The 26,709-nt window shown below is 41.7% G+C and overlaps 3 protein-coding genes and 1 non-coding gene across 5 annotated transcripts; 2 read left to right on the forward strand and 2 right to left on the reverse strand.

The window, feature by feature from the left end:
* The first annotated feature begins 664 nt into the window (after window positions 1–664).
* Window positions 665–3,643, forward strand: LOC139416965 (internexin neuronal intermediate filament protein, alpha a). Its single transcript, XM_071166186.1, has 3 exons — window positions 665–1,814; window positions 2,743–2,867; window positions 3,053–3,643. The coding sequence occupies exons 1-3, from the start codon at window positions 744–746 to the stop codon at window positions 3,249–3,251; spliced, it is 1,395 nt and encodes a 464-aa protein (XP_071022287.1). The 5' UTR covers window positions 665–743; the 3' UTR covers window positions 3,252–3,643.
* A 532-nt stretch (window positions 3,644–4,175) lies between these two features.
* On the reverse strand, window positions 4,176–10,966 carry LOC139416971 (polycomb group ring finger 6). The gene is made up of 10 exons (XM_071166199.1): window positions 10,494–10,966; window positions 10,206–10,305; window positions 10,004–10,100; window positions 8,178–8,233; window positions 8,018–8,077; window positions 7,702–7,822; window positions 7,413–7,440; window positions 7,101–7,199; window positions 4,906–4,992; window positions 4,176–4,785 (listed from the first exon to the last, which is right to left on the reverse strand). Exons 1-10 carry the CDS (start codon window positions 10,653–10,655, stop codon window positions 4,735–4,737), a joined length of 861 nt encoding a protein of 286 aa, XP_071022300.1. The 5' UTR covers window positions 10,656–10,966; the 3' UTR covers window positions 4,176–4,734.
* A 3,918-nt stretch (window positions 10,967–14,884) lies between these two features.
* LOC139410737 (RING finger protein 122) lies at window positions 14,885–26,666 on the reverse strand. 2 transcript variants are annotated; one of them, XM_071156186.1, is made up of 6 exons: window positions 25,591–26,666; window positions 19,461–19,617; window positions 18,227–18,269; window positions 17,766–17,807; window positions 17,527–17,609; window positions 14,885–16,417 (listed from the first exon to the last, which is right to left on the reverse strand). In XM_071156186.1, the coding sequence occupies exons 1-6, from the start codon at window positions 25,613–25,615 to the stop codon at window positions 16,297–16,299; spliced, it is 471 nt and encodes a 156-aa protein (XP_071012287.1). In that variant the 5' UTR covers window positions 25,616–26,666; the 3' UTR covers window positions 14,885–16,296. The 2 variants fall into 2 exon arrangements, with proteins under 2 accessions (XP_071012287.1, XP_071012296.1); XM_071156195.1 differs by having other exon boundaries at window positions 26,259–26,338.
* LOC139418421 (U7 small nuclear RNA) lies at window positions 20,984–21,040 on the forward strand. Its single transcript, XR_011635327.1, has one exon. It is a non-coding gene; the product is annotated as a U7 small nuclear RNA (small nuclear RNA).
* Window positions 26,667–26,709: the final 43 nt, after the last annotated feature.

Below are 26,709 nucleotides of genomic sequence, written 5' to 3' on the forward strand. Positions count from 1 at the left end.
TAGGCGTCATTGAAGGTCTATCTGACCTCTCCCCATTCAGATCAGAGTTTACAGATCAACTTGCCAATGGCAGGATCTCACGGTTTCATAAGATATGAGCAGTCTGTGCAAAAGAGGGAAAGTGGGCAGACTGTGCGTAAAAACACTGCTATTAGGCTGCAGCACAACTGTTTCCCTTCCAATGTAAACATATCACATTTAGAATCCCATTGAAAAGGTAAAATATAAGGCTACGTCTCCATCTGCCGGTGTCATGAGGTGCGTGCATGGTGATATACCGGGGAATTCATATTTGTGGGGCAATTCAATTGTGCTACAGCGTCATTACGCACGACCAGAATCGGTGATGTAAAACATAGCTAAGCCGAACGAGTTGTCCATATCGTTTATAGAGCCCAGAGACAGATGTCTAGTTCCGCAGGCTGCGGCAGCTCACACCTGCGCGATTAGTTACAAATCCTCTGACATCAGCACTGCACCAAGTGGACAGTTCCATCGATGCTCGGGAAAGGAACAGCCTCCACCTAAAAATAGTAGAAAATATCAATGTATTTAAAATATATATATATTTTAGTCTAGGCCTATTAACGTTTTATTTAAATAGATTCGTTTTCGAAAATCGTCCTTCATGCGCTTATGTTATGGGGATAATGTAAAACTCCGTGTGTATTGGGTCGGTCTGCCTAAACCTATATAAGCACTGCAGCCAAAGTTTTCCAAAGCCTCTCTTGCCAACCGCAAAGATGAACTACGGATCTGACCACTATACCTCGTCATCCTACCGAAAGATCTACAGGGACGCTCCTCGTTTCTCACCCTCAACCTCTCGTATGAGTAGTCCTTCCGCCTCCTCCCGCAGTTCTGTGTCCTCCACCAGTTACAGGTCTGCGGTGTCTCTCCCCCGCAGCAGTGCGTCATCGCTGGGCTACTACAGAAGGACCGGTCAGTCTTCTTCCTTTTCGACGGTGCCAGGTGACAGCCTCGAATTGACTCAATCCTCCGTCCTCAGCAATGAGTTGAAAGTCACCCGAACCAATGAGAAGGAACAACTGCAGGGTCTCAATGACCGCTTCGCCATGTTCATCGAGAAAGTGCGTACCCTGGAGCAGCAGAACAAAGTCTTGGAGACGGAGCTGGTGACCCTGCGCCAGAGGCAGCACGAGCCATCCCGCATCGCGGACCTATACCAGCAGGAGATGCGCGAGCTTCGCGCGCAAGTGGAGGAGATCGGCAGCGAGAAAGCCCACATTCTCATCGATAGGGACAACTTAGAAGAAGACATGCACAAGCTTAGGGCCAAATATGAGGAGGAGATAAGGGCGCGCGAGGAGGCTGAGCAGACCCTGCGGTCGTTCAAAAAGGACGTGGATGACGCCACCATGGCGCGGCTGGATCTAGAGCGCAAAGTGGAGGGCCTCCTGGATGAGATATCCTTCCTGAGGAAGGTCCACGACGAGGAGGTGGCCGAACTGAGCGGTATGGTCCAGGCAGCTCATGTGTCAGTCGAGGTAGAGCTGGCCAAACCCGACCTCACTTCGGCTCTGAAAGAGATCCGCAATCAGTACGAGACTCTGGCTTCTAAGAACCTGCACTCCGCGGAAGAGTGGTATAAATCCAAGTTTGCCAATCTCAACGAGCAGGCCACCAGGAGCAATGAGGCAATGCGGGCCAGCAGGGAGGAGATCAACGAATTCAGGAGACAACTGCAGTCCAAGACAATTGAGTTGGAGACCCTACATGGCATCAACGAGTCTTTGGAACGGCAGATTCGAGAGACAGAAGATGGACACAATCTTGAAATCGCAGGTTTGCAGGTAAAATACGTTTGTTTGCACTTGACAGCTCTCTTTCTCACACATACACGCACCCCTCCTTGCACAGGTGCGCCTGTGTTGGGGAAGTGAGAACATGTGTACGCATGACGGAAAAGTAAGATTACGCAAATGATTTGTAAATAAACACATTTCAATGCATGATTTATATTGCAATGGGTAGCCGTCTTTGCATCTTAAAACATTGTTATTATTTTGAGACTGTTGTATGTTCTGGGATAACACATCTGGAAGTCAACCTTCCCTGTCCATGGTTCTGAAATGCTCTAAATTTGCAACCGCATGAAGTGGCAGGGTCGCCCACGAGCTCTCTAAATAAAGAGGATTTCTAACAGATATCAGCAACAGTAAACGTCTGCTTGAATCATCACAGCTGGTTGTCGTGTCCTGTCCAGCTGAGAAAGTGTTATAAGACTGACCATGAGAGCCCGCGGGGGCTCGTGTGACGTGATGTCATGTGTTCATCATATCACTATCACGCTGCTTGACATGACAGGAAACATAACGGCCCGTCGACGTCAGAGTAGTCTACGAACCTAGCTTCAACCCCGTAGAGTAATCACCAAATGCAGTGCATTATACTGAACGAACCCCGTGTATTTATACTACCCTAAATCGGATTAGTGGTCATCCGTTTATGACCTCTTGCGCAAGCGTTCAAATACTCTTCCTTGCCACCCACGAGCGAACACTTTACTAGGCTACTGTGTCCTTATAGATAATTCAATGCATATGGTTACCTAGAAATTCAGATTAAACAAAGAGTAGGGCTCAAGGAAAGGATATAGATTAAGTATTCCCACCTGGACTAAGTTTTTTTCCTTGGTCCATGTAATGACATTCAGTACTGAGAGGCCTTCTGCAATGGAGATGTTAAGGTCGAATTTGTTTCTTCCTTTCACCTAAACAGGATACCATTGGGCACCTGGACAATGATTTGCGGAACATCAAGAATGACATGGCTCAGCATCTTCGAGAGTACCAGGATCTGCTCAATGTCAAAATGGCTCTGGACATTGAAATAGCTGCCTACAGGTAATTTACATCTACCAGGACCTGTGACCAGGGTCTGTTAGCAAAGTCTTAGTGATTCCCATTATGGGAATATACCCTTGCCCTCCATACTCTTTCAAAAATAATGTTACAATATGTTAGTCACTAATCACTCTCAGCTATAAATGTATTGACAAAATACTTGTTGACCTGTGTTTGGCCTTCAGAAAACTGCTGGAGGGAGAGGAAACTCACTTTAGCGCCTCAAACCATGGCACCAGTCACTTTGGATACCAGCCACGTGCCTCAAGCTATGCACGGAGTACCAATAAGGACAAAGAGGCTGCTCAGAAAGATGGCTTCAAGGAGATCACTGAGGAAAAAGTGGAGAAGAGCGATGAAGCAGATATCAACTCAAACAACTAGACAACATAAATTCAGAGCTTGCAAGCCAGTTATCTAAAGGCACAGAGAAAATGTACTGTATATCTTACATTATTACTGGGATGCATTATGTGCAGCTGAGCACTGCTACACTCTCCAGTTTCAATTAAAATAGTGGAAATCGAGATCGTCTTTGTTAGTAATATGAAAGGAATATGGAAGGTAGGTAGGTAGTTGAAAGGAGTGATAATTTTGTAATTTAAACAAATATATTTTAATGAAATGTATATATTTTTGTGGCCTGGTTGCCTGATCTGTATGTGTTTTAGCCAACTCTTCTGTCTTTCGTTGTTATGCCATGCAAATACAGTACATGGCTAATATTTTTGGGAGTTGGTGCTGTTGATGAAGCCATTAAAAATGTACTGTAACCATTTTGTCCCTATTTATTGAACATTGTCAATAAATGACTGAAGTCTTTTCACTGCCTCCTCAGATCCCCCACCGAGTCGAGCAGAGCGGGAAGGATACAAATAGGTTTGATAAAGATCCAGGCCACACACTGAGCTGAGAGAGGATATTAACTCTCCACGGCTAATTGGCTTGGCATTTGGATCAACTTGAAAATCATCCTTTCAATGCCGACAACCTACTAAAGACAAACACATCGTTATTCTCATTTTAGTTACTGAAGAGTGAAGACTTCCCATAACCTCCCTGTCCCTCTCTGAAAAGCTCTGGCTACTGCATGAGCTCAGGGTTAGTCCAAGCTCAGTGACTAAGAGTATGACACTGCACTGAACAGATCAAGCCTCACCCCTAGAGTCACATTCCTTCTTCAGAGCCATATTACAGGTCAAAACAAACATCCTTAGCATATCCACGTGACCAGAAATCAGAATCACATAATTACCATATCCACACCGGCTAATGCAAAATGTAGCCATATAAAACACAATGGGTATATAATATTGCATAGTATTTTATTAGTGTTAATATTGAGAAACTGCAAGTATTAAAACCCAACTTGTTGTATTGGTTGTATCAAAAAGGCCTGTTTGAATTATCTTCAAGTAACAGCTGTGTGTGTCTCTAAACTCTGGTCAGGAAAAACTTGAATGGTTAATCAATATTCAAAACAATGACATGAAGTGACACTAAGAGTGTACAGACAGTCTGTACAAACGTTCAAAGCTCTAAAATGATGTAAAATAAGGAAACAGTACAGATTACAGATACAGTGTACATTTAACTCATAACTAGTGTTTCAAAAACATGAGATTTTGGTAGTAGTAGCATGACGGGTCCTTTTTCTCTTTGAGCCCTCTGAAATCACTTCAGTCTCTCAGACTGAAAACTATAACCTAACCATAACAATTTACAGAAGAAGGCATCTGGAAAATAGTCAGGCAAGTAGGCAGAGAGGAGAAGACTTGATTCTGTAAGGCATTAGTAACAAGAATGAAGACCGTGGTTCCCTGAAGGTCAGCATTAATATCAGGATCACATCCATCTCACTTTCCCCTCACATGTGAGCAGGCAGCACCAGTCCAAAGTGGAGAACCAAAATACCATCCTGGGAATAAAAACACATACAAGAAAAATAAGCACACAAACTCATAAATGGAGGCTAACGATATCAGGACTATTTCCAGAGAGAGTGACTAGGAGTACATAGGGTCTTGAGTGGACCCACCTGTAGAGCATCGTCTCCCAGGGAGCCCTGAACCTCTCGCAGCGACTGGTAACGGTCCAGGAGGTGGTCTCCACACACGACATCCACCTGCACCACAACATCATATCATTTCCACAGACTGCATGACATCATGTGAGAGTGATACACTGAGCGATAACATACAGTTGAAGTCGGAAGTTTACATACACCAAATAGTTTAAACTGCCTTTAAATTGTTGAACTTGGGTCAAACGTTTCAGGTAGCCTTTCACAAGCTTCCCACAATAAGTTGGGTGAATATTGGCCCATTCCTCCTGACAGAGCTGGTGAAACCGAGTCAGTAGGCCTCCTTGCAGGCACACGCTTTTTCAGTTCTGTCCACAAATGTTCTATAGGATTGAGGTCAGGGCTTTGTGATGGACACTCCAATACCTTGACTTTGTTGTCTTTAAGCCATTTTGCCACAACTTTGGAAGTATGCTTGGGGTCATTGGCCATTTGGAAGACCCATTTGCGACCAAGCTTTAACTTCCTGACTGATGTCTTGAGATATTGCTTCAATATATCCACATAATTTTCCATCCTCATGATTCCATCTGTTTTGTGAAGTGCGCCAGTCCCTCCTGCAGCAAAGCACCCCACAACATGATGCTGCCACTCCCGTGCTTCATGGTTGGGATGGTGTTCTTCGGCTTGCAAACCTCCCCCTTTTCCTCCAAACATAACAATGGTCATTATGGCCAAACAGTTCTATTTTTGTTTCATCAGACCAGAGGACATTTCTCCAAAAAGTACGATCTTTGTCCCCATGTGCAATTGCAAACCGTAGTCTGGCTTTCTTATGGCGGTTTTGGAGCAGTGTCTTTTTCCTTGCTGAGCGGCCTTTCAGGTTATATCGATATAGGACTCGTTTTACTGTGGATATAGATATTTTTGTACCTGTTTCCTCCAGCATCTTCACAAGGTCCTTTGCTGTTGTTCTGGGATTGATTTGCACTTTTCCAGGCTGTTTAAAGGCACAGTAAACTTAGTGTATGTAAACTTCTGAACCACTGGAATTGTGATACAGTGAATTATATGTGAAATAATCTGTCTGTAAACAATTGTTGGAAAAATGACTGGTGTCATGCACAAAGTAGATGTCTTAATCGACTTGCCAAAACTATAGTTTGTTAACAAGAAATTTGTGGATTAGTTGAAAAACAAGTTTTAATGACTACAACCTAAGTGTATGTAAACTTCTAACTTCAACTGTACATGGGAGTCGTCAGCAGGTAGCCTAGCAGTTAAGAGAGTTGGGCCAGTAACCAAAATGTTATTGGTTCGAATCCCCGAGCAGACTATGTGAACAATCCTCCGATGTGCCCTCGAGCAAGGCAAGTAACCATAATTGCTCCTGTAAGTCACTCTAGAAAACTGCGTCTGCTCAATGACTCCAATGTAATGGGGGGGCATATCTGAGGGGAAACTGGTAGCTGCAGTTTGGGATGAGCAAATGAAAACAGAAAAAAGGCTACTGATCAATTTCAATAAGACATAGAAATAGTTTTCCTGAATAATCACAGTTCCACCCCTGGTTTAGAACTGACCTCAATAAAAATGAACAGAACTCTGGACAACGTCAATGCTTTTGTGATAGTGCTTACAATCTGTTCTCCTGCTACTCAGACCACAGCTGAGCTCTGGGTTAGTTCCCCTTCCTCTGTCCTCTGCAACTCTTACTCCCCATGTTTCCCCAGACGAGGCCGGTGAGTGCCAAGAAATCAGCCTAAGCCTATAATCCCTGTCCAAGTGTGTTACTGCTAAACACGCTATGTACAGGTAGCTCTGCTCCCTGGTTGTGTTGTTACACTCTGCACTTTCATGTTAGACAAAATAACACTCTTCTCTCTCTGTCCTTGGGTGAGCTTAAGGTGCATCGACCTCTCACTTAGCTGCTTAGCCCGGATGCCCTAGATTGCAACAATGCAGTACACTAAGGTATATTTCAGGGGATGTGATTGAGATGGACTCCTCACACACAGGTATACACACAATGACATTTAAACATGCCTCTTTCTTGAAGCAGAGAGCCCTCTCACATAACGAGCAGATATTACGCATGTACATAATTACGCCTTTCTCTTTCTGGCATCTTGCCAGGTTTCCCTTTCAGAAATAGTTCATAACCTAATCAGACATCCTGGTAAAGTCAATGTGAAACTCCTCCCACTGACCTGGCAGGTAGGACTCAGCTCCATCTTCCTCCTGATGAAAAGTTCCACATGGCGGACAGTGGCTTCTCCCGACACTCGCACGTACCGCCTCTCCAAAGGCTGGCCAGGTACACCAGTGTTACAGATTTCAATCCCTTATTCATTTGAGCATTATATCAATATAACTAAAACAACTCAATTTCACAACATTAGTTTATGTATGACCATTCCTATATAGTGGATAGCAGCATTATCGCTGGTACTGTTATTTATTTTAAAATATCGTACAACTGTCATTAAAACTCGAGAAAAGAGCTTGTCAGCAGTAATTACCTTATAGTTGTTAATGCCTTCTTCCGCTCTGGATCAAAACAAAAACACAACATTACATAGAATTTTCTTAATCCCTGCAACCAATTATGTAAAGTTAACCATCAATCTCGTAACTTGAAATGTTCGCCCTAGTGCCTATTCACTCAATGGAAGAACTGTAGCACAGCAGCACATCTACTGGGGAGACAAGAATGACCAGAGACAAACATAAACAATAACATTTCAACATTTCTTACTGAATATCCCCCATCCCTCAAATAGAAGATACTAATGCTAGGGAGAGACTCACCCCACAAACTCCAGCTGCAGAGACACATCCAGTTCAGGAGGGATGGTGAAGACAGACTGGGGCAGCAACTCCCTCCTCTGCTTCTGGTTCTTCAGCACAGGGACCGCGGGGGACGCCACTACTGAGGTCACAGAGAAAGACGAGCGTTACAGTGGCATTAGGGGTACGCTCCACACACAGCAATGAGACAGACAGAGACTGACACATGGCTAACACTTCAGTCTTCAAATACGCAAACCCTTCATATAAACAAAGATCCATCACATATCAGCCAAAAAACAAGTAACATCAACAACAAATAAATAATATTTTATACCTGGTTTAGGCACCTCCAGTCCTCTCTGTTTGTAAAAATCTATCATCCTTGCTCTCTCCACTGCAAAGAAAATGAAGAGTAAGAACAATATTAATTTAAACTGCCAAACAAAAGATTGAAATGAGAAAATGTGAGAAATGGAAGGCTTGTGGATACTTACATTCTTCTAGATGTGGCAGCATCTTGTAAACAATATCTTGCAACTGTCTGTCAGGCCTGTGGAGGTAAAAATACCCACCATACAGTAAGTATTTACATACCTGTATATAACCTATAGATCACTATATTCATTGATAATGGGCCAATGGGAGAGTTATAGTTATCTGCTGCAAAGCAGACTTCTGCACACGTTGTTTCAGTGAAAATGTCAGTTTATCGTGGCAACGTTTTCATTTAAAATGAGTTTGCACTAGGGCTGCACCCATTTAGTCGACTGGTCGATTGTTTGGTCGATTGTTTGGTCGATAGGCTGTTAGTCGACCAAGATTCTTTTAGTTGAGCAGTGGCAAATATATATAAACAAATTATGGCACACGAAACACCTGCCTGATTCACACCTGTCAGAGGGGATTAATCCATTGTGGAGGCCGCTAGTGATGGCACACCAGTATCACCAATAGCAACATTTACCATTAATTCCCATAATTTCTAATCTACCATGTTTGTTTGGTTACGGTAATTTCTGTTAATGCATTCAATATATTATTACAGTCCTACCGTTGTCATTGTAGGAGTGGACATGCACCTGATTCCGCATATAAAAGTAGACTAGTCTACTTGTTCTGCGCGCAATGTAGACCTATAAGAGTGCCCATTTGGGGATCTGATACTATTTCTGATTTCCTTAACTCACCATGACTGCAGAGCTCCTCAAAGCAACTTTTTTTCTCTCACCTCAAACACCAGGTAAACAAAGTCTGTCTTTACATCCATTGAGAATGACAATAGTTCCTCAACGTAGCCTATTTTTTTTTAAATCTTTCCAGCTCTCTTCAGGTGCTTCAGGCCTGACCATGTTAATGCAATGTTTCAAGTTCCTTGCTGACAGACCATGTGCAGCCAATGTGATTTATAGGATACTTATTTTTAAATCAGGATATTTTCTACCTGCGGGCTGCAAAGTTTTGTTGGCTTATGTAGGCTATTTTTACATATCGGCAATGGCAATAGAAGTTACTTTTAGATTTGTATAATTTGTATTAAGATGTAATGTGGTTAATCAAATTTTATTTTGAGACATGAAGACTATTATAAACTAAACTCTTCCACAAAAATGTGCATGTGAAAATCATAACCGGCATGCAGATCAGTAGAAATGGCACTTCAAATGGTAAAGATTGCCGACCGCTGGTGTAGCCTATTACCGGTAACTTTAGGAGCATAATGCAGAATCTGAGAAGGCCAGTAGCAGGGGACAACAGGATGGATCTCTGGCTCTCTCTTTAGTAATTTGTCTTCATTTTTAAATCACAGTGCTTAAAGCATCAGACAAGCTCAATGGCCTAGATATAGTTGATTTTATTCAAACATAGGGTGTGTCTATACATGTCAAAATACATGTTTTAAAATGTCCACCAATCGATTGGTCGAAAGAACAGACGATTCTTGGCTAGTTTGCATATTAGTCATCTGTACATTTGTGTCTCTTTGGACTGTGCAGAAGGCAGAGTTGTGCACAGCGGTTCGGTAGACAAGCGTGTGTGCTTGGAATGGATAAAAGTGGCATCTACTGATAGACATATCAGAACCTGTGTGTCACACCAGGACATTGTGTACCAGGTAACTCCCCAGCAGGGAGGGTAACCATAGAAATGTCACCTTAAAAAGAACACTAATGAGGACAAGCAGAAAAACAACCTTTGATCGCTCTTTTTGAACAACTCTCATAAACAACATGAACCGATGTCTTCAAATTCAAAACCTCTGATACAATTGAACAAGACAAGAGCATGGGTGCTCTTAGACATCAGAGGCAGGCATGTTTACCTTATATTGTACAGTGGTTGTGTCTGGTGGACCACAATGCTGCAATTGGGACACCTGTTGCTGTAGAAGAAGTGCTTCACGATGCAGCTTTTACAAACTGGGAAAGGGAAAACGCATAACAAAGCAGTTATGACTAATGTGATGAGACTGAAGTGATTGCATTCCTATTTCAGGAATTTTCATCTCAATCATTGTATCTCACAAGTGTGCAGACACTCTGTTATGGTGGTGGCATCGATGAGGAATCCGCAGCAGAGAGCACAGCGGATATATGGGTAGAATTGATTAAGAGGAAGTTCAGGCTGTGAAAAGATGCAAAAACATGCATAATGTCATTCCACACTACAGGGCATCACATTTACAGAGTACAAACCATTGTAACTACCATGTAACTAACGTTACCATATTCATAACAGTATATTATGACTCGCCACTCTAGCAATATAAGAAACGCTAACGTTAGATATTGCCCAAGTCTCCAGTACTGTACCTCATCCTCGGAGTCAACATTATTGGATGTCCCATCGTGGTCTTCAGAGCCATCGTTGTCAACGCTGTTCTGGCGGCTACCATCGGTTGGTGTCGCCTCTTCTGAATTCTGACCGACACTCAAGCAACCTGGTCTTTCGAGTTCCTTGGTCCTGTCCTCCATGTTACTGCAATTTGTGTTGATTTCTACGCCAATAAATTTTTCAATTAATCAATAATTTGATATTCACCTGACCCTGGTCTGTCCGTTGAGGGGCAGTGTTGCTAACGTTAGCAAGCGTGCTGGCTACGGTTGCAAGCTCAATGAATACACAACGATAACAGTCCTACCTTTACCTGAACGGACTACCTATTAACCACATACGTATTTTAACCATTAAACATTAGCACAAATTAAACTAACAAAACCAAATGTAACAGTTGCTAGCTAGCTACTTTTGTTGTCCTTCGACTTTCAGCAACTTCCGGGTTGGCGCCATGGTGGTGAAACTAGCCAATGAAATCCAAGCTGAGCAGAGTCCCATAGAAATAGAACGTATAGAATGGAGCACAGTTGCTTTCTCTTATCGTGCATCAAATGAATGAATATTCATTAATATGACATAAATTAATACTTAGAACAGGGGTCTCCAACCCTGTTCCTGTAGATTTTCGCTCCAACCCCAGTTTTAACTAACCTGGTTCAGTTTATCAACTAGCTATTAGTATTGGGTGTGCTAGATTATGGTTGGAGTGAAAACCTGCAGGAGGGTAGCTCTCCAGGAATAGAGTTGCAGAGCCCTGGATTAGAACATACTAATTAATGTGTTTATTTTTTACTTGATGGTTTATTTAAGTTTTATCAAACGTATCTCCTATAGGCTTACTATTGGTAGCTAGCTATACATGGATCTAAGTTTATGGATCAGGTGCCGTCAGGCAATGTCCTTTAAAATATCTAACTATTAATTTGGCCATGCAAGACACAGGGAAACATGAGAAATGGTTCCATGGCAGTAATATACCCTGGCCAGCAGGGAGCACAGAACCCAGCCCCGCAAGCAGCAAAGTCCTCATGGTGTCATATCATATGCCATCAGATAGAAGTGCTTCAGTATTTCACTTGGTTGTTGCATCTCTCATATTTTAAAACAGGGATTCAGTGACTCAATGTATACAGTAATTATTCCTTATGGTGTGTGGTACCATTTGGATTGTGGTTCATCAATTAAAGCCTTCAAATCATATGCAAACTGGTTTATGTACACTTAACATACTGTGTGTCAACTCCTACCTCTACCTTGTCTGCTTTGAGATCACAGTCACTGTGTGAGTGTTCAGGGAGTGTTGTGCTGGAGCATGTTGAGTGCGACATCTCTGAATCTGACAGCAGCAAGTCTGAGCAGCACAGGCATTCATCTCCCTTCTCATTCCTGCCTTCTCATTCCTGCATTCCTGTCCACTATTCAAGTACCATATTTAATTATCATCCATCACCCCTTGGTGCTCCTGATTTGTCAATCAACGTATTCTTATCGGCAGACTCAACAGCCTTCGTTTCTCTAATGACTGCCCTTGCCTGGTTCACTAACTACTTCTCAGATAGAGTTCAGTGTGTCAAATCGGAGGGCCTGCTGTCCGGACCTCTGGCAGTCTCTATGGGGCTGTCACAGGGTTCAATTCTTGGGCCGACTCTTTTCTCTGTATATATCAATGATGTCGCTCTTGCTGCGGGTGATTCTTTGATCCACCTCTACACAGACGACACCACTCTGTATACTTCTGGCCCTTCTTAGGACACTGTGTTAATAAACCTACAAACGAGCTTCAATGCCATACAACACTCCTTCCGTGGACTCCAACTGCTCTTAAATGCAAGCAAAACGAAATGCCTGCTCTTCAACCGATCTGCCTGCACCCGCCCGCCCGACTACCATCACTACTCTGGATCGTTCTAACTTAGAATATGTGGACAACTATAAATACCTAGGTGTCTGGCTAGACTGTAAACTCTCCTTCCAGACTCACATTAAGCATCTCCAATCCAAAGTTAAATCTAGAATCGGCTTCCTATTTCGCAACAAAGCCTCCTTCACTCATGCTGCTAAACATACCCTTTTAAAACTGAATATCCTACCGATCCTTGACTTCGGCGATGTCATTTACAAAATAGCCTCCAACACTCTACTCAGCAAATTGGATACTGTCTATCACAGTGTCATCTGTTTTGTCACCAAAGCCCCATATACTACCCACCACTGCGACCTGTATGCTCTCGTTGGCTGGTCCTCGCTACATATTCGTTGCCAAACCCACTGGCTCCAGGTAATCTTTAAATCTTTGCTAGATAAAGATCCGCCTTATCTCAGCTCACTGGTCACCATAGCAGCACCCACCCGTAGCACAAGCTCCAGCAGGTATATTTCACTGGTACTCCCCAACTCCTCCTTTGGCCACCTTTCCTTCCAGTTGTCTGCTGCCAATGACTGGAACGAATTGCAAAATCACTGAAGTTGGAGGCTTATATCTCCCTTACTAACTTTAAGCGTCAGCTGTCAGAGCAGCTTACCGATCGCTGCAGCTGTACACAGCCCGTCTGTAAATAGCCCATCCAACCAACTACCTACCTCATCCCCATATTTGTTTTTGTTTTTCTGCTCTTTTGCACACCAGTATTTCTACCTGCACATCCTTATCTGCACATATATCACTCCAGTGTAAATTGCTAAATTGTAATTACTTCGCCACTATTGGCCTATTTATTGCCTTACCTCCTTACTTCATTTGCACACACTGTACACCTATTTTTCAATTGTGTTATTGACTGTACAAATGTTTATCCCATGTGTAACTCTGTGTTGTTTTTGTTGCACTGCTTTGCTTTATCTTGGCCAAGTCGCAGTTGTAAATTAGAACTTGTTCTCAACTGGCATACCTGGTTAAATAAAGGTGAAATTAAAAATTAAAAAATAATAATAATTGGTTGGAGTAGGTTTGGAACCAGCTGCACTGATTATGTATGATTGGATACTGGAAAGTGTCTCAAGACGCTTAGAACAGTCAAGTCAGGAAGGAAAAAAATATTCCAAAATTGAATTCACTACAAAATCATGGTTCAATCTTGGGTCAGTGTCACGACTTCTGCCGAAGTCGGCCCCTCTCCTTGTTTGGGCGCGTTCGGTGGTCTTCTAGCTATCGTTTTCTAGCTTTTCATTTTCCATTTGTTTTGTCTTTGTCTTACACACCTGGTTTTTATCCCCCAATTACTTGTTCATTATTTAACCCTCTGTTCCCCCAAGTTTGTTTGTGAATAATTGTTTGTTGTATTTACGGTCCGTATTGTGGGCTCAGTAATATCGACTTGATTTGTAAGTCTTGAGTAAATTTACGTGTATTACTGCGCCTGACTACTCTGCACCAGCTACACCCAGACCTATTACAGTCAGAGTTTGTATCCACTGACCATTACACTGAATATTTGAAGATGAAGGTGAAGACAAACTTGAAGGCAAGGACGTAATATTATAAATCCAGCCCATCTTGGTTGTGGATATTTAGCATTAATCTATTTTCTGTTCACAGAAGTTCACGATAGTCAAGCAGTACTTATACTGAACATAAATATAAACGCGACATGCAACAAATTCAAAGATTACAGTTCATATAATCAAAATCAGTCAATTGAAATAAACTCATTAGGCCTTAATCTATGGATTTCACATGACTGGGCAGGGGCGCATCCATGGGTGGGCCTGGGACGGCATAGGCCTACACACTTGGGAGCCAGGTCCACCCACTGGGGAACCAGGCCCAGCCAATCAGAATAAACTTTTCTCTACAAAAGGGCTTTATTGGACACACTGCCCAATTCTCTAAAACGATGTTGAAGCCGGCTTATGGTAGAGAAATGAACATAACATTTTCTGGCAACAGCTCTGGTGGACATTCCTTCAGTCAAAATGCCAATTTCATGCTCCCTCAAAACTTGAGACATCTGTGGCATTGTGTTGTGTGACAAATCTGCCCATTTTAGAGTGGACTTGATTGTCCCCCGCACAAGCTGGGTATGTGTAATGATCATGCTGTTTAATCAGCTTCTTGATATGCCACACCTGTCAGATGGATGGATTATCTTGACAAAGGATAACATGCTCACTAACAGGGAGGTAAAAAAAAACATTTGTGCACAGATTGTTTTTAGAAATAATACTTTTTGTGAGTATAGGACATTTCTGGCATCTTTTATTTCAGCTCATGAAACATGGGACCAAACACTTTATGTTGCATTTATATTTTTGTTCAGTATAGTTAGGTGGATTCAGTGGAGCACAGCTAAGGCCATGCAGGGTCAGCTGAATATACAGCATTTGCATGCTTAATGCTAAAGAATGAATGACATCAGAGTTCTCAATATCACTGATACACTACACTTTATTGAAAGTCAGTTATAATACAAAACAATTCCTTAGAAATAACTTAAAGACTATATATTTAATTGAATTGCGATGGCATTTGCGTCCCTCAGCTTTTCAACCATGAAAAACACTTTATGACAAATAGTTACACATCATACACATTTTTTGTTTATATTGAACTGTTTATGAATGATAAAACATAAAGCAAGTCATTTCTACTGCAAAACTGTATCTTTAATGAATTGTTTAAAGAGACTTCACTAGTCGTGTTAGTATCCTTCCTAATACATCTCCTCCAGAATCTAATCGAGCATCTGACGCAATTACGTAAGATTTTAGTTCTGGGTTTCTGAGATGACTCATTACACAAAAGATATACAAGGACCTTGAGCATTCTCTCCAAGAAAAACTCTTATCGCAGGAGTAGTCTATATTAAAGAAAGTTGTTAACTATTCATACCCTTTTAGAGTGTTATAATATGGTGTGGATAAATAAAGTGTTATTAGTGTTAGGCTAATCAATTTAAATGAAGAGAAATTACATTGTGAGCGATTAATCATATAACTTGAGTAAATTAAGGGTTAATGACATTAGATCTGAGCAGCTGTGGTCTCCATTTAAGAAAATCCTCAATTACAAAAAATGTGTCATTGGTATTACCAACATTACATTGTCTTCTGACAGGTGGGTCACTCCCACGCGATGCCCGTCCCTCAACCCGACAGTGCAGGCAGAATGGTTGCACTTTCTGACATACGATAATGGCATCATTGGTGTTACTACTCCTAGCGGTGGCAGAAGGTTATCGTCAAAATTACTTAAAGTCATTAATCGGCCATATTAATTTATTTAGAATGGGAAGATATACCCAAATACATTTAAATAAAAACAACAATGAAGTAAATGTCTTCCAAAATGCCATGCCCAAAAGGCACTGCAAATCAAGAATGACCCTGATGTGTTATTTAGAGACAGGGTCACTGTACCCTATGTCATAGCTGGATACCTCACAGGCCCATATTGGCAGCTATGAGCGTGGTATGTGGGTGTCACCTCCATCCAGGTCCTATGTTACTCATCGACCAATCAGACACCCTATCTTCAATTGGCAACATGGGATGGAGGGTACTGACAGTTTGTCAGTTTGTCCCCCAATATTGTTCTATGAGTTCCACTTGAAAGTCTTATCTCACACACACCTGCAGGGCTCTAACACCTTCAAAGAGTGGAGTGGATTTAAATAGTCTGTCAGAACTAGGATAGGGATATATGGGAGAGGTCAGGATGGAATGCCTGATTCCCTTCACCTGGACCAGGGTGTGATTTTTAGGGGTCAGGCGGTCTGGGAGAGGCAGGTTGGGACTGTAGTTAGTGGTGTTGAGGTGCTGTGGTGGGGTCCTTCTCTCCTCTCACACCTCCATTGGGCTCTGGGGCCTCTCTGCGCCCTGTGGGGGGTCTGGCTGCAAACGGCAGATAGGTTTGTTGCACATAGGGCAGACACTGCGGATCTCCAGCCATTTTAACAGACACCTGCATGGGGGCAGAGCGAGGAAGGTATTATATTATAGACATACAGAGAGAGAGAGAGAGCGAGAGAGAGAGAGAGAGAGAGAGAGAGAGAGAGAGAGAGAGAGAGAGAGAAAGAGAAAGAGAGAGAGACTGACAGAAAACAGAGGAAAATATTTACAATGTGCAGAGTGTGAGCATAGCCTTGCTATTGGGAGAGGCCGCCATCGGCAGACCTGGCTCTCAAGAGACGAAATGTGTGCCCAATGCCCACAAAATGTGGTGGAAACTGAGCTGCACCTTCGGACAAATATATGACGATATGAGACACACATATTTCCCTCAGATTTCTAGGATCCAAAAGACATTGATAAGCTCCATTATCTGTTAGGTAAAATACCGCAGTGTGTGATCATCGCAGCAATAAGTGTGACCTGTGACCTGTTGCGATAATTTTAGGGCAACCGATGGAGCACATATTTATCTGGTTATATTTATGTGGCTATTTATTTTCCCCTTGCCATTTGTACTTCTACTATTTGCACATTGTAACAACACTGTAGACAGTTAATAATATAACAATTCAGGGAAGGTTAAACTGTACACACCACCCTACATATTACCATATAGGCCATTGGCTACTAACATGTCAAACATATCCTGTGAGAGAAGTCATTAGACCAGGGCAGGGGAGTCAAACTCATTTTGCCCCGGGGGCCACATTCAGTCTTCAATGAGGCGGCACTGAAAATGTGTTATATTTAATTGGCGTCGAAATTTGAAAGAAATTGTTTTGGGATTTTTTTATGCTCATTTCGGCAATTTTTGAAACTCAAAACACACGCGGGCCAAATTGAATGGGCTTGCATATGTTTGACACCTCTGGACTAGGGAGAGGCAGATGGCGTGTGTTAGGGGTAAACAGGCTTATATGGTCAAATGACAAAGTCACACAGACAGTAAATGCCTGTCACCTTGACACTGCACCTGGAGGGCTTTATTATGGTTTTCGTCTCTGTTTTTCTTTACATTACAATTTTAGTGTTTCATTGCATTTGATGTTCTTCCTTCTGAGTATATCTTCAGTTGTTCACTTCACGCCATCAAAGCCAAGACTGTGGGGAGGGACTTACTTCTTGTGGAAGGCATGTGAGCAGGGACACACTCCAAGTTCGTCTCTGCTTTTGAACTGTTCTAAGCACACTGCACAGGTCTGCTGTAGGATGGGAAAGAGATCAACACTCCTTCAGAAAACAAACTCTCTCACTCCCCACCATAACCCTCTAAGGCCAGGGCCAATATTCTATCCCCCTGCTGAAACAAAATGTTGTTATTTGTAAAGTGCATAGCTGGACCAATGAAGTCAACTTACTCCAAGAAGACTCAGTTTCTTTCCTGCTCCTTTCAAAACAACCTAGAAACAAAGATGCATATAATGTGACAGAGGGAACTATTTTATACAATAAAATAAAAACAAAAGAACAGCTTTATAAATGAACATAAATACGTCAACAACAACATCTGCCGATCCAAAGCTGCCAAGATGCAAAAGATCAAAGCCATCATGAATTGAGAAATTTACAACTTTTTTGAAGAGTTTTATTTAGTGTCTGTATGTCTGACACTACAAAAAAATCCAGACTGTATCACATCCGGCCGTGATTGGGAGTCACATAGGGCGGCGCACAATTGGCCAAGCGTTGTCCGGGTTTGGCCGGGTTAGACCATCATTGTAAATAAGAATTTGTTCTTAACTGATTTGCCTAGTTAAATAAAGGTTCAATATAAAACGTTTTTACAACAACAACAAAAAATATTCAAAGATGAAACTACCTCATTATATCCGTATTGCTCCCTTGTGCCTTGTCGCCTTAACCTGAAACAGAATTATTAAAAGGGATTTTCAAATATTATTTTGGACATAATTCCATATTAGATTGATCAGATGCATATCTGTATTCATAGTTGTGACATCCAAAGATTAGATTTCAATTGACTGATTTCCTTCTATAAACTGTAACTCAGTCAAATATTTGAAATTGTTGCTTGTTGCTTTTATATTTTTCTTCAGTACATCTCATCTCTCTGTCATATCATGTCTCATCTTGCCCAATGTGTCGGCATGGAGACCAGTTTTCCCTATTGTATTCACATGAATGTCAAATGCAAGTCACAATGTGTCTACACTTAGCTGTGCTACAGCTGCAAAGCACTTGATCAGGAGCAAATTTTCGTATGTCTTTTTTGGTTCTTTATCTGGACAACAAGAAAGTGTAGAAAACATTGCCTCAGATTTGGCCAAAAAAACACATTTAGCTCCAGGTTGAAACACAGTCTTAACAAAAAAGCCTGGCAGCTGATGATGTCATGAGGTTGTTCAACACCTAGCATTGATCACATTGCCGTTTAAAACCTATTGTACTACCTGATTGGAGCAGCAGGTAGCCTAGTGGTTAGAGCGTTGGACTAGTAACCGAAAGGTTGCAAAATTGAATCCCCGACCTGACAAGGTAAAAATCTGTCGTTCTGCCCCTGAACAAGGCAGTTAACCCACTGTTCCTAGGCTGTCACTGAAAATAAGAATTTGTTATTAACTGACTTGCCTAGTTAAATGAAGGTAAAAAAATAAAAAATAATAATTGTGCCAGCCTCAGGGTTGTACTTCCCGAATAAGTTTTTTAACGTTGTTGTCTACAAAGAAAGCTACAGCTGACTATGGGTTACTGAGAGTACCAAGCCCATAAGTCATTGACCTTGCTTAATGATATTGCCCCTACAGTCTTAGAAAAAAGGTGTTATCTAGAACCTACACGGGTTCTCCGGCTGTCCACATAGGACAACCCTTCGAAGAACCCTTGTTGGCTCCAGCTAGAACTATTTTGGTTCCAGGTAGAACTGTTTGGGTTCCCTGTAGAGCCCTTTCAACAGAGGGTCTACATGGAACCCAAATGGTTCTTCCTGGAACCAAAAATTGTTTTTTACCTGGAAACAAAAAGGGTTCTCATCTGGGGACAACCGTAGAACCTTTATTGAACCCTTTTTTTCCAAGAATGTAGGTGAGCCTCACCTGAACATGTAGCAGCAGAAGATCAGGCTGAGCATGAAGATGAAGAGGCCGATGCCCAGGATGATGACGTACACGTTGAGGGGCAGGTTGTAGATGTCTTCCGATGTCATCTTGCCGTAAGGGTCTGAGATCTGCGATCTTAAACCGCACAGACATCCTGAGAGGAGGAAGACAGAGAGAGGAAGAAGACAGAGAGCCTTGAGTCTACTTGACCAAACTCTACAGGCCCTTCTGTCCTCACACACAAAAGACAAGAGTTCAGTGCGTGCGTCATTCTCAATAATGGATTCTGAAGCACATTTCAGTGACTTGTGTGTTTCATTTAAAATGTAGAGAGGAGGTTATGCATTCGAGGAATTAGTATGTTTTACATGTGGCATTTCAAAACATGAAGTGGTGTGTGTGTGTTGGTGTGTTCATCTACTAAGTGCACAGAGGATATTTTACATCTGAAACAGACTGAATCAAATGAAATGTGGAATTTGGAATGTCTTATTAGCATAAATGTTTAGTATTATTTTATACTGTGCAGTAGGCTGCACATTGTCTGTCTGGCCAGCACTGGACTCGTGGTTAATCTCATTGCATGTGTGCTCCCAAGGCTGGCATGCATATTGCATACTGTTAGCCACTCAGCAGCTTCTTGTTTCAAATATCAATATAACACTACTTCCATTGTTGAACTCCATTGAGTTGCACAAACTTTACACAAAGTACTAAGTTACTTCAACTGAAAAGTGAGCTGTCAGTGGGAGTGGGGTGTGTGTTGGACCAGCTCCCCCATTAAGGCCTGTGTGTGTGTGATGTGTGTGTGTGTGTGTGTCCCATGTCTGAAGGCCACCCCAGAAGCCAGGCACTACATAATGACAACAAGAAAAACACTTTAGTAACATTCCTTGGAGGCTAATCTGTTACGAAACATTTCCATAACCAATGTCTCCAGCACAGAAATATTCCACAACCACATATTCTCTCCATTCATGGTCCTTTAAACACAAACTCTATCCCTATAATTAAACATCTAAAAGCAATTACATAGGAATAACAAACTTATTTTTGTTGGACTGGAATGTGTTACACATCCCACATACAAAAATACTACAGTTTATTATAAAATACAATAGAATTTACTATAGAATTCTGTAGTAAACTGTAGTATACTGTAGAATACTATACTCCACACTGTAATATCCCTCAATCATCTGTAGTACTTACTATATAATCTTGTAGTATACTGTAGAATACTATACACTATAGTACACTATAGTATCCATAGATCATGTGTAGTACTTACTATATAATTTTATAGTATACTGTAGAATACTATAGTAAATACTACAGTCATGTCTGCAAAAGCACTAGTGACAACAAAAACACAAAACATGTTCAATTATAGTAATACTACAGTATTTGATTTGCATATACCCCTCCCAATCCCGGCCCCCATATCCCAATTTGTGCCACCCATTAGTAAGAAACCTACATGCCAGGTATAGACCATATATTGTGTTCCCAACAGGTTTTGGTACATTTGCTCTTTTAGTATTTGTCCAGTAGGTTTCATCAAGGAGAAAGCCCCCGCTTCTATGTCAAATATAGTAAAACAGAAAACACGAAAACACTATAGTAAATACTACAGTCATGTCTGTAAAAACACTACAGTGAATACTATTGTATATAAAGACAGCAACACTAAAGTATTTATACCATATTATACTATAGTCTTTTTTTCACGTGGATTGTTCGTCGGCCTGGGGATGTGAGTGTGTGTATAGTGCATTCAGAAAGTATTCATACCTCTTGCCTTAATCCACATTTTGTTGTTACAGTCTGAAGTCAAAATGGATTAAATAGATTTTTTTTTCTCTCCCCCTTCAACACACAATACCCCATAATGAAAAAATAAAAACATGTTTTTAGACATTTTTTCTTGGGAACTTTGAAGAGACCCCTGGAGGCATGTATTGTGGGGTATGTATCTTGAATATTTCATTGCTGACAGGCAAAACAGTTTGGGAATATATCAACAAATACCAAAAGATCGTTTTTGGGTGGAGTTTTCCTGTAATAGCAAGGCGTGCTGCTCTGTTTTGAGCCAGCTGCAGCTTTGCAGGTCTTTCTGTACTGCACTTGACCATATTACTGGACAGTAATCAAGATGGGACAAGACCAGAGCCTGAACAACTAGAACAGTTGATGTTAGTGTCAAAAACACATAACATATTTTTATAACATACATACCCCTCCCCCATCTTCACAACAACTACAGTTGAAGTCGGAAGTTTACATACACCTCAGCCAAATACATTTAAACTCAGTTTTTCACAATCCCTGACATTTAATCCTAGTAAAAATTCCCTGTTTTAGGTCAGTTAGGATCACCACTTTATTTTAAGAATAATAGTAGAGAGAATGATTTATTTCAGCTTTTATTTCTTTCATCACATTCCCAGTGGGTCTGAGGTTTACATACACTCAATTAGTAATTGGTAGCATTGCCTTTAAATTGTTGAACTTGGGTCAAACGTTTCAGGTAGCCTTCCACAAGCTTCCCACAATAAGTTGGGTGAATTTTGGCCCATTCCTCATGACAGAGCTGGTGTAACTGAGTCAGGTTTGTAGGCCTCCTTGCTCGCACACGCTTTTTCAGTTCTGCCCACAAATGTCTATAGGATTGAGGTCAGGGCTTTGTGATGGCCACTTCAATACCTTGACTTTGTTGTCCTTAAGTCATTTTGCCACAACTTTGGAAATATGCTTGGGGTCATTGTCCATTTGGAAGACCCATTTCTGACCAAGTTTTAACTTCCTGACTGATGTCTTGAGATGTTGCTTCAATATATACACATAATTGTCCTCCCTCATGATGCCATCTATTTTGTGAAGTGCACCAGTCCCTACTGCAACAAAGCACCCTCACAACAAGATGCTGCCAACCCCATGCTTCATGGTTGGGATGGTGTTCTTCGGCTTGCAAGCCTCCCCCTTTTTCCTCAAAACATAACAATGGGCATTATGGCCAAAGTTCTATTTTTGTTTAATCAGACCAAAGGACATTTCTCCAAAAAGTACGATCTTTGTCCCCATTTGCAGTTGCAAACCGTAGTCTGGCTTTCTTATGGCAGTTTTGGAGCAGTGGCTTCTTCCTTGCTGGGCGGGCTTTCAGGTTATGTCGATATAGGACTCATTTTTACTGTGGATATAGATACTTTTGTACCTGCTTCCTCCAGCATCTTCACAAGGTCCTTTGCTGTTGTTCTGGGATTGATTTGCACTTTTTGCACCAAAGTACGTTCATCTCTGGGAGAAAGAAAGCGTCTCCTTCCTGAGCGGTATGACGGCTGCGTGGTCCCATGGTGTTTATACTTGCGTACTATTGTTTGTATAGATGAATGTGGTACATTCAGGCGTTTGGAAATTGCTCCCAAGGATGAACCAGACTTGAGGAGGTCTACAATCTTTTTTCGGAGGTCTTGGCGGATTTCTTTTGATTTTCCCATGATGTCAAGCAAAGAGGCACTGAGTTTAAAGGTAGGCCTTGAAATACATCCACAAGTACACCTCCAATTGACTCAAATTATGTCAATTAGCCTATCAGAAGTTTCGAAAGCCATGACATCATATTCTGGAATTTTCCAGGCTGTTTAAAGGCATAGTCAACTTAGTGTATGTAAACTTCTGACCCACTGAAATTGTGATACAGTGAATTATATGTGAAATAATCTGTCTGTAAACAATTGTTGGAAAAATACTTGTGTTATTCACAAAGTAGATGTCCTAAACGACTTGCCAAAACTATAGTTTGTTAACAAGAAATGTGTGGAGTGGTTGAAAAACTAGTTGTAATGACTCCAACCTAAGTGTATGTAAACTTCCGACTTCAACTGTATGTCAATATGTCTTGCCCATGATAATTTACCATCCAATGTTATACCTAAGAGTTTAGCTTCCTCAACTTGCTCAATAGTCACACCCTTTAATATACAACTCCAGTTGAGGTTCTGCTGACATGTAGAGTGTGGCATCATTTGTAAAAATAGAGAAGAGTAATGGCCCAAGGGAACTTCCCTGAAGGACACCTCACTGTACATATCTGATGTTAGAGAAGCTTCCATTGAAGAACACTCTCTGGGTTCGATTGGATAAATAACTCTCCAACCATGTGATGGCAGGTGATGTAGATCCGCTTTTCGTTTTGATGCACCTCAGTGCTGGGACAATCTGCAGATCTTGTTGAAATTAAAGGTTTTGTAGCCGCTCAGGCAGTTTAGGGTAGAAATAGAAGACCTGATAGCTGTGAGATGTAGATGTTATCGAGGATTGTATCTGAGATTTTTATGTATTTTTGTGTATTTTATCTGTTGCTTGTATTCTATAAAATGTGTCAATTGTAAAATGCAGGTCACTCTTGTGAAGGAGACCTTGGTCTCAATGGGACTTCCTGTTAGCAAGTGAGTTTTTTCAATGACAGTTTATGATCAATAACATCAAAGGTTGCACTGAAATCTAACAATACTGCTCCAACTATCATCTTATTATCAATTTCTTTTAACCAATCATCAATAATCTAAGTTAGTGCAGTACAAGTTGAGAATAGGCAGCACACTGATTGCGTGGCTGTTAGCACCAGCAAAGGGTGCTTTACTATTTTTAGACAAAGGAATTAATTTAGCTTCCTTCCATGCCTGTGGACAGACACACTCCTTTTAGGCTTTGGATAAAGACATAGCAAATATGCGTGGCAATATAGCCTGCTAGCATTCTCAATAGTTTCCCATCTAGGTTGTCTATACCTGGTGGCGTATCATTATTGATGGATAACAATGGTTTTTCCACCTCTCCCACAATAACTTGACCCAATTCAAATCAGCATTCCTTCTATTTCATTATTAGATCGTAATATGATAGTTCACGATTCAATGTTGTCATTTCACTTCTAAGTTTTTCCACTTTACTAGTGAAATAGGCATCGAAATGATTGGCAAAAACGAAAGGTTTTGTTATAAATGACCCATCAACTTCAATGAACGATGGAGATGAATTGGGTTTTCTGCCCATGATATCATTTAAGGTACTCCAAAGTTTTTTTACATTGTGTTTTATGTCATTTATCTTTGTTTGGTAATATAATTTCTTCTTTTTTGTGTTAAGTTCAGTCACAACTTTTCTCAATTTACGGTATGTCAACCAATCAACTGAGCAGTCTGACTTGTTTGCCACCTCCTTTGCATAATTTATTTGAACCATAAAATGCTTCAATTCATCATCAGTCCAGGGGGTTCTAACAGTTCTCACAGTTCATTTCTTTACAGGTGGATGCTGGTCAACACTTGGTATGAATCATTTTACTGTGTGTGTGTGTGTGTGAGAGAGAGAGAGAGAGCTGGATTTCACAAGAATGGCCTACAGGCCTAGAGTGTGTGTCACCTGGGAGGACCACAATGGAAAAACCCTCTACTCAGACGTTTAGGCGTGCGTGGGTGTGTGTGTGTGTGTGTGTGTGTGTGTGTGTGTGTGTGTGTGTGTGTGTGTGTGTGTGTGTGTGTGTGTGTGTGTGTGTGTGTGTGTGTGTGTGTGTGTGTGTGTGTGTGTGTGTGTGTGTGTGTGTGTGTGTGTGTGTGTGCATGCTCTGAGGGGAGATGGGGAATTGGGTTCTTTCAGTCCATGCAGCCATTTTAGACTTCATCAGCAGAACTATCTAGGGAGAGAATGTTGAGTAACCCTAAGGTCTAATACCACCCATAGTCCCACAATGAGTAGAGTACTTTCTGGGTCAAAGGTCCCTCTTTGCCTGTGTGAAGGTCAGGCCAGAAGGGCCATTCCACCGGCTCTGTCTCTGAGGGGGTGGAGTGCTGGGTTTGGGTGAGAGGGGTGGGGGGCATCTGTAATCTTAGGAGGATGTTAGTAAATCATTGATAGTCAAGCTCTAAGAGGTAGGCCACTCTGTGAACACATGATGTCTGGGAGAGTGTTTAGGGCTCAGCGTTAAAAAGAAAGGCACACAAAACAGGCAGGACCATAAGAGTCGTATCCACTCAGATGCAAACCAATTGTAACGTGACAATACATTGTTACACCACAAACACAAAGGTCATTGTTACGCGACGAAACATTGGACGGACATACTCACCGTTACACCACCGGACCGGGTGCATGAAATCAGCTTCCAAATGGCCAGAGACCCAGGGAATCAGTGGATTGGGGTGAAAACGTCTGAAGTCAATCACGACCACTAGGGTCACTGTGTCTGCGGTCACAACCAGTCCTAGGTCTTTGTTTGTTGGGGTGCAGACAGATTGAGAAGATTGTCCCCAGATAAGTCACTGTCTTCCAAACTCTCCTGTCCCCAATGAAAAGGACTGATTACTCAAACCTTGTTGTGTTTGTAGGCTGAGTCAATCCCTTTGGGATAAAACTCTCAGTTCCTCAAGAAACTCTCTTGTGGATGATGGTCTGTTTTCCAGTAAAACATTACAAAAACAAGTCACTCATTGTTGAAATCAACTCTCCTTTGTGATGCTTTAGGTAAGCATGATGTGAATAATCAAGCAACAATGTCATCAGGAATTGATAGGTACTTTTTTCAATCCAAAATCAAGCTCAAAACAAATGTGAAAAGGTATTGTGGAATCAAATACGTCCGTGTTGCAATGGCTCCACTCTTCAAATAAACCAAAAGATATCCGGATCATAGCGTTGTTTATACTAGGATATAAACATCCAAACCTGGCAGGTTAAAGACACATCAATGTCATTGTTAATAGTCCAAAAGGAGAGAAACATTGTCACAAGGCTTACCCCTACCTCCCCTGCTCCTCTGAGGTCCTCTGTTTTACTCTCCTTCTCTCTCTTTCTCTCTGCCTCCTCCTTCGTCTCGACATAGATTTCCTCTCTTGCTGTTAAAACCTGCCTCTGCCAATTATGGGAGACAAAGGAAAGACGTGAATGGCTCCCTGCAGTGCCCAGTGTTCCTGTGAAAGCAGCTCCTCATGCCCGCACTGGCGTTGTGCTCTCTGCTCTGTCAGCCCCAGCCATCTGCCCCCCCCCCCCTTCAAACCAGACAAAGAGGAGGTGAAAAAAAGAGAGAGAAAAAATTAGCCTAACACTGCTAAGTTTAACCCAGGCAGCACCTCTCCTCTGGTCCCAGTCTCTCTTTTTCTCTCTTGGCTCTCAGTCCTGCTTCCTCATAATGGAGCAAGTGAGCACGCCTCCTCAGCTCAGTTTGTAAACATATCCCTGCTCATGTGAT

This window comes from Oncorhynchus clarkii, chromosome 1, assembly GCF_045791955.1.
Source record: "Oncorhynchus clarkii lewisi isolate Uvic-CL-2024 chromosome 1, UVic_Ocla_1.0, whole genome shotgun sequence".
NCBI classification, from domain to species: domain Eukaryota; kingdom Metazoa; phylum Chordata; class Actinopteri; order Salmoniformes; family Salmonidae; genus Oncorhynchus; species Oncorhynchus clarkii.

Excerpts from the sequence above, each read along its gene's own strand:
- LOC139416965 (XM_071166186.1), top strand. The coding sequence starts at position 744 with ATGAACTACGGATCTGACCACTATACCTCGTCATCCTACCGAAAGATC. Across the intron at positions 1,815-2,742 it reads TTGAAATCGCAGGTTTGCAG|GATACCATTGGGCACCTGGA; the intron begins GTAAAATACGTT and ends TCACCTAAACAG. Across the intron at positions 2,868-3,052 it reads ATTGAAATAGCTGCCTACAG|AAAACTGCTGGAGGGAGAGG; the intron begins GTAATTTACATC and ends TTTGGCCTTCAG.
- LOC139416971 (XM_071166199.1), bottom strand. The coding sequence starts at position 10,655 with ATGGAGGACAGGACCAAGGAACTCGAAAGACCAGGTTGCTTGAGTGTC. Across the intron at positions 4,993-7,100 it reads AGCTGAGTCCTACCTGCCAG|GTGGATGTCGTGTGTGGAGA; the intron begins GTCAGTGGGAGG and ends GTTGTGGTGCAG. Across the intron at positions 4,786-4,905 it reads TGGGAGACGATGCTCTACAG|GATGGTATTTTGGTTCTCCA; the intron begins GTGGGTCCACTC and ends TTTTATTCCCAG.
- LOC139410737 (XM_071156186.1), bottom strand. The coding sequence starts at position 25,615 with ATGCACCCGGTCCGGTGGTGTAACG. Across the intron at positions 17,808-18,226 it reads AGCAATACGGATATAATGAG|GTTGTTTTGAAAGGAGCAGG; the intron begins GTAGTTTCATCT and ends CTTTGTTTCTAG. Across the intron at positions 17,610-17,765 it reads AGAAACTGAGTCTTCTTGGA|CAGACCTGTGCAGTGTGCTT; the intron begins GTAAGTTGACTT and ends CCCATCCTACAG.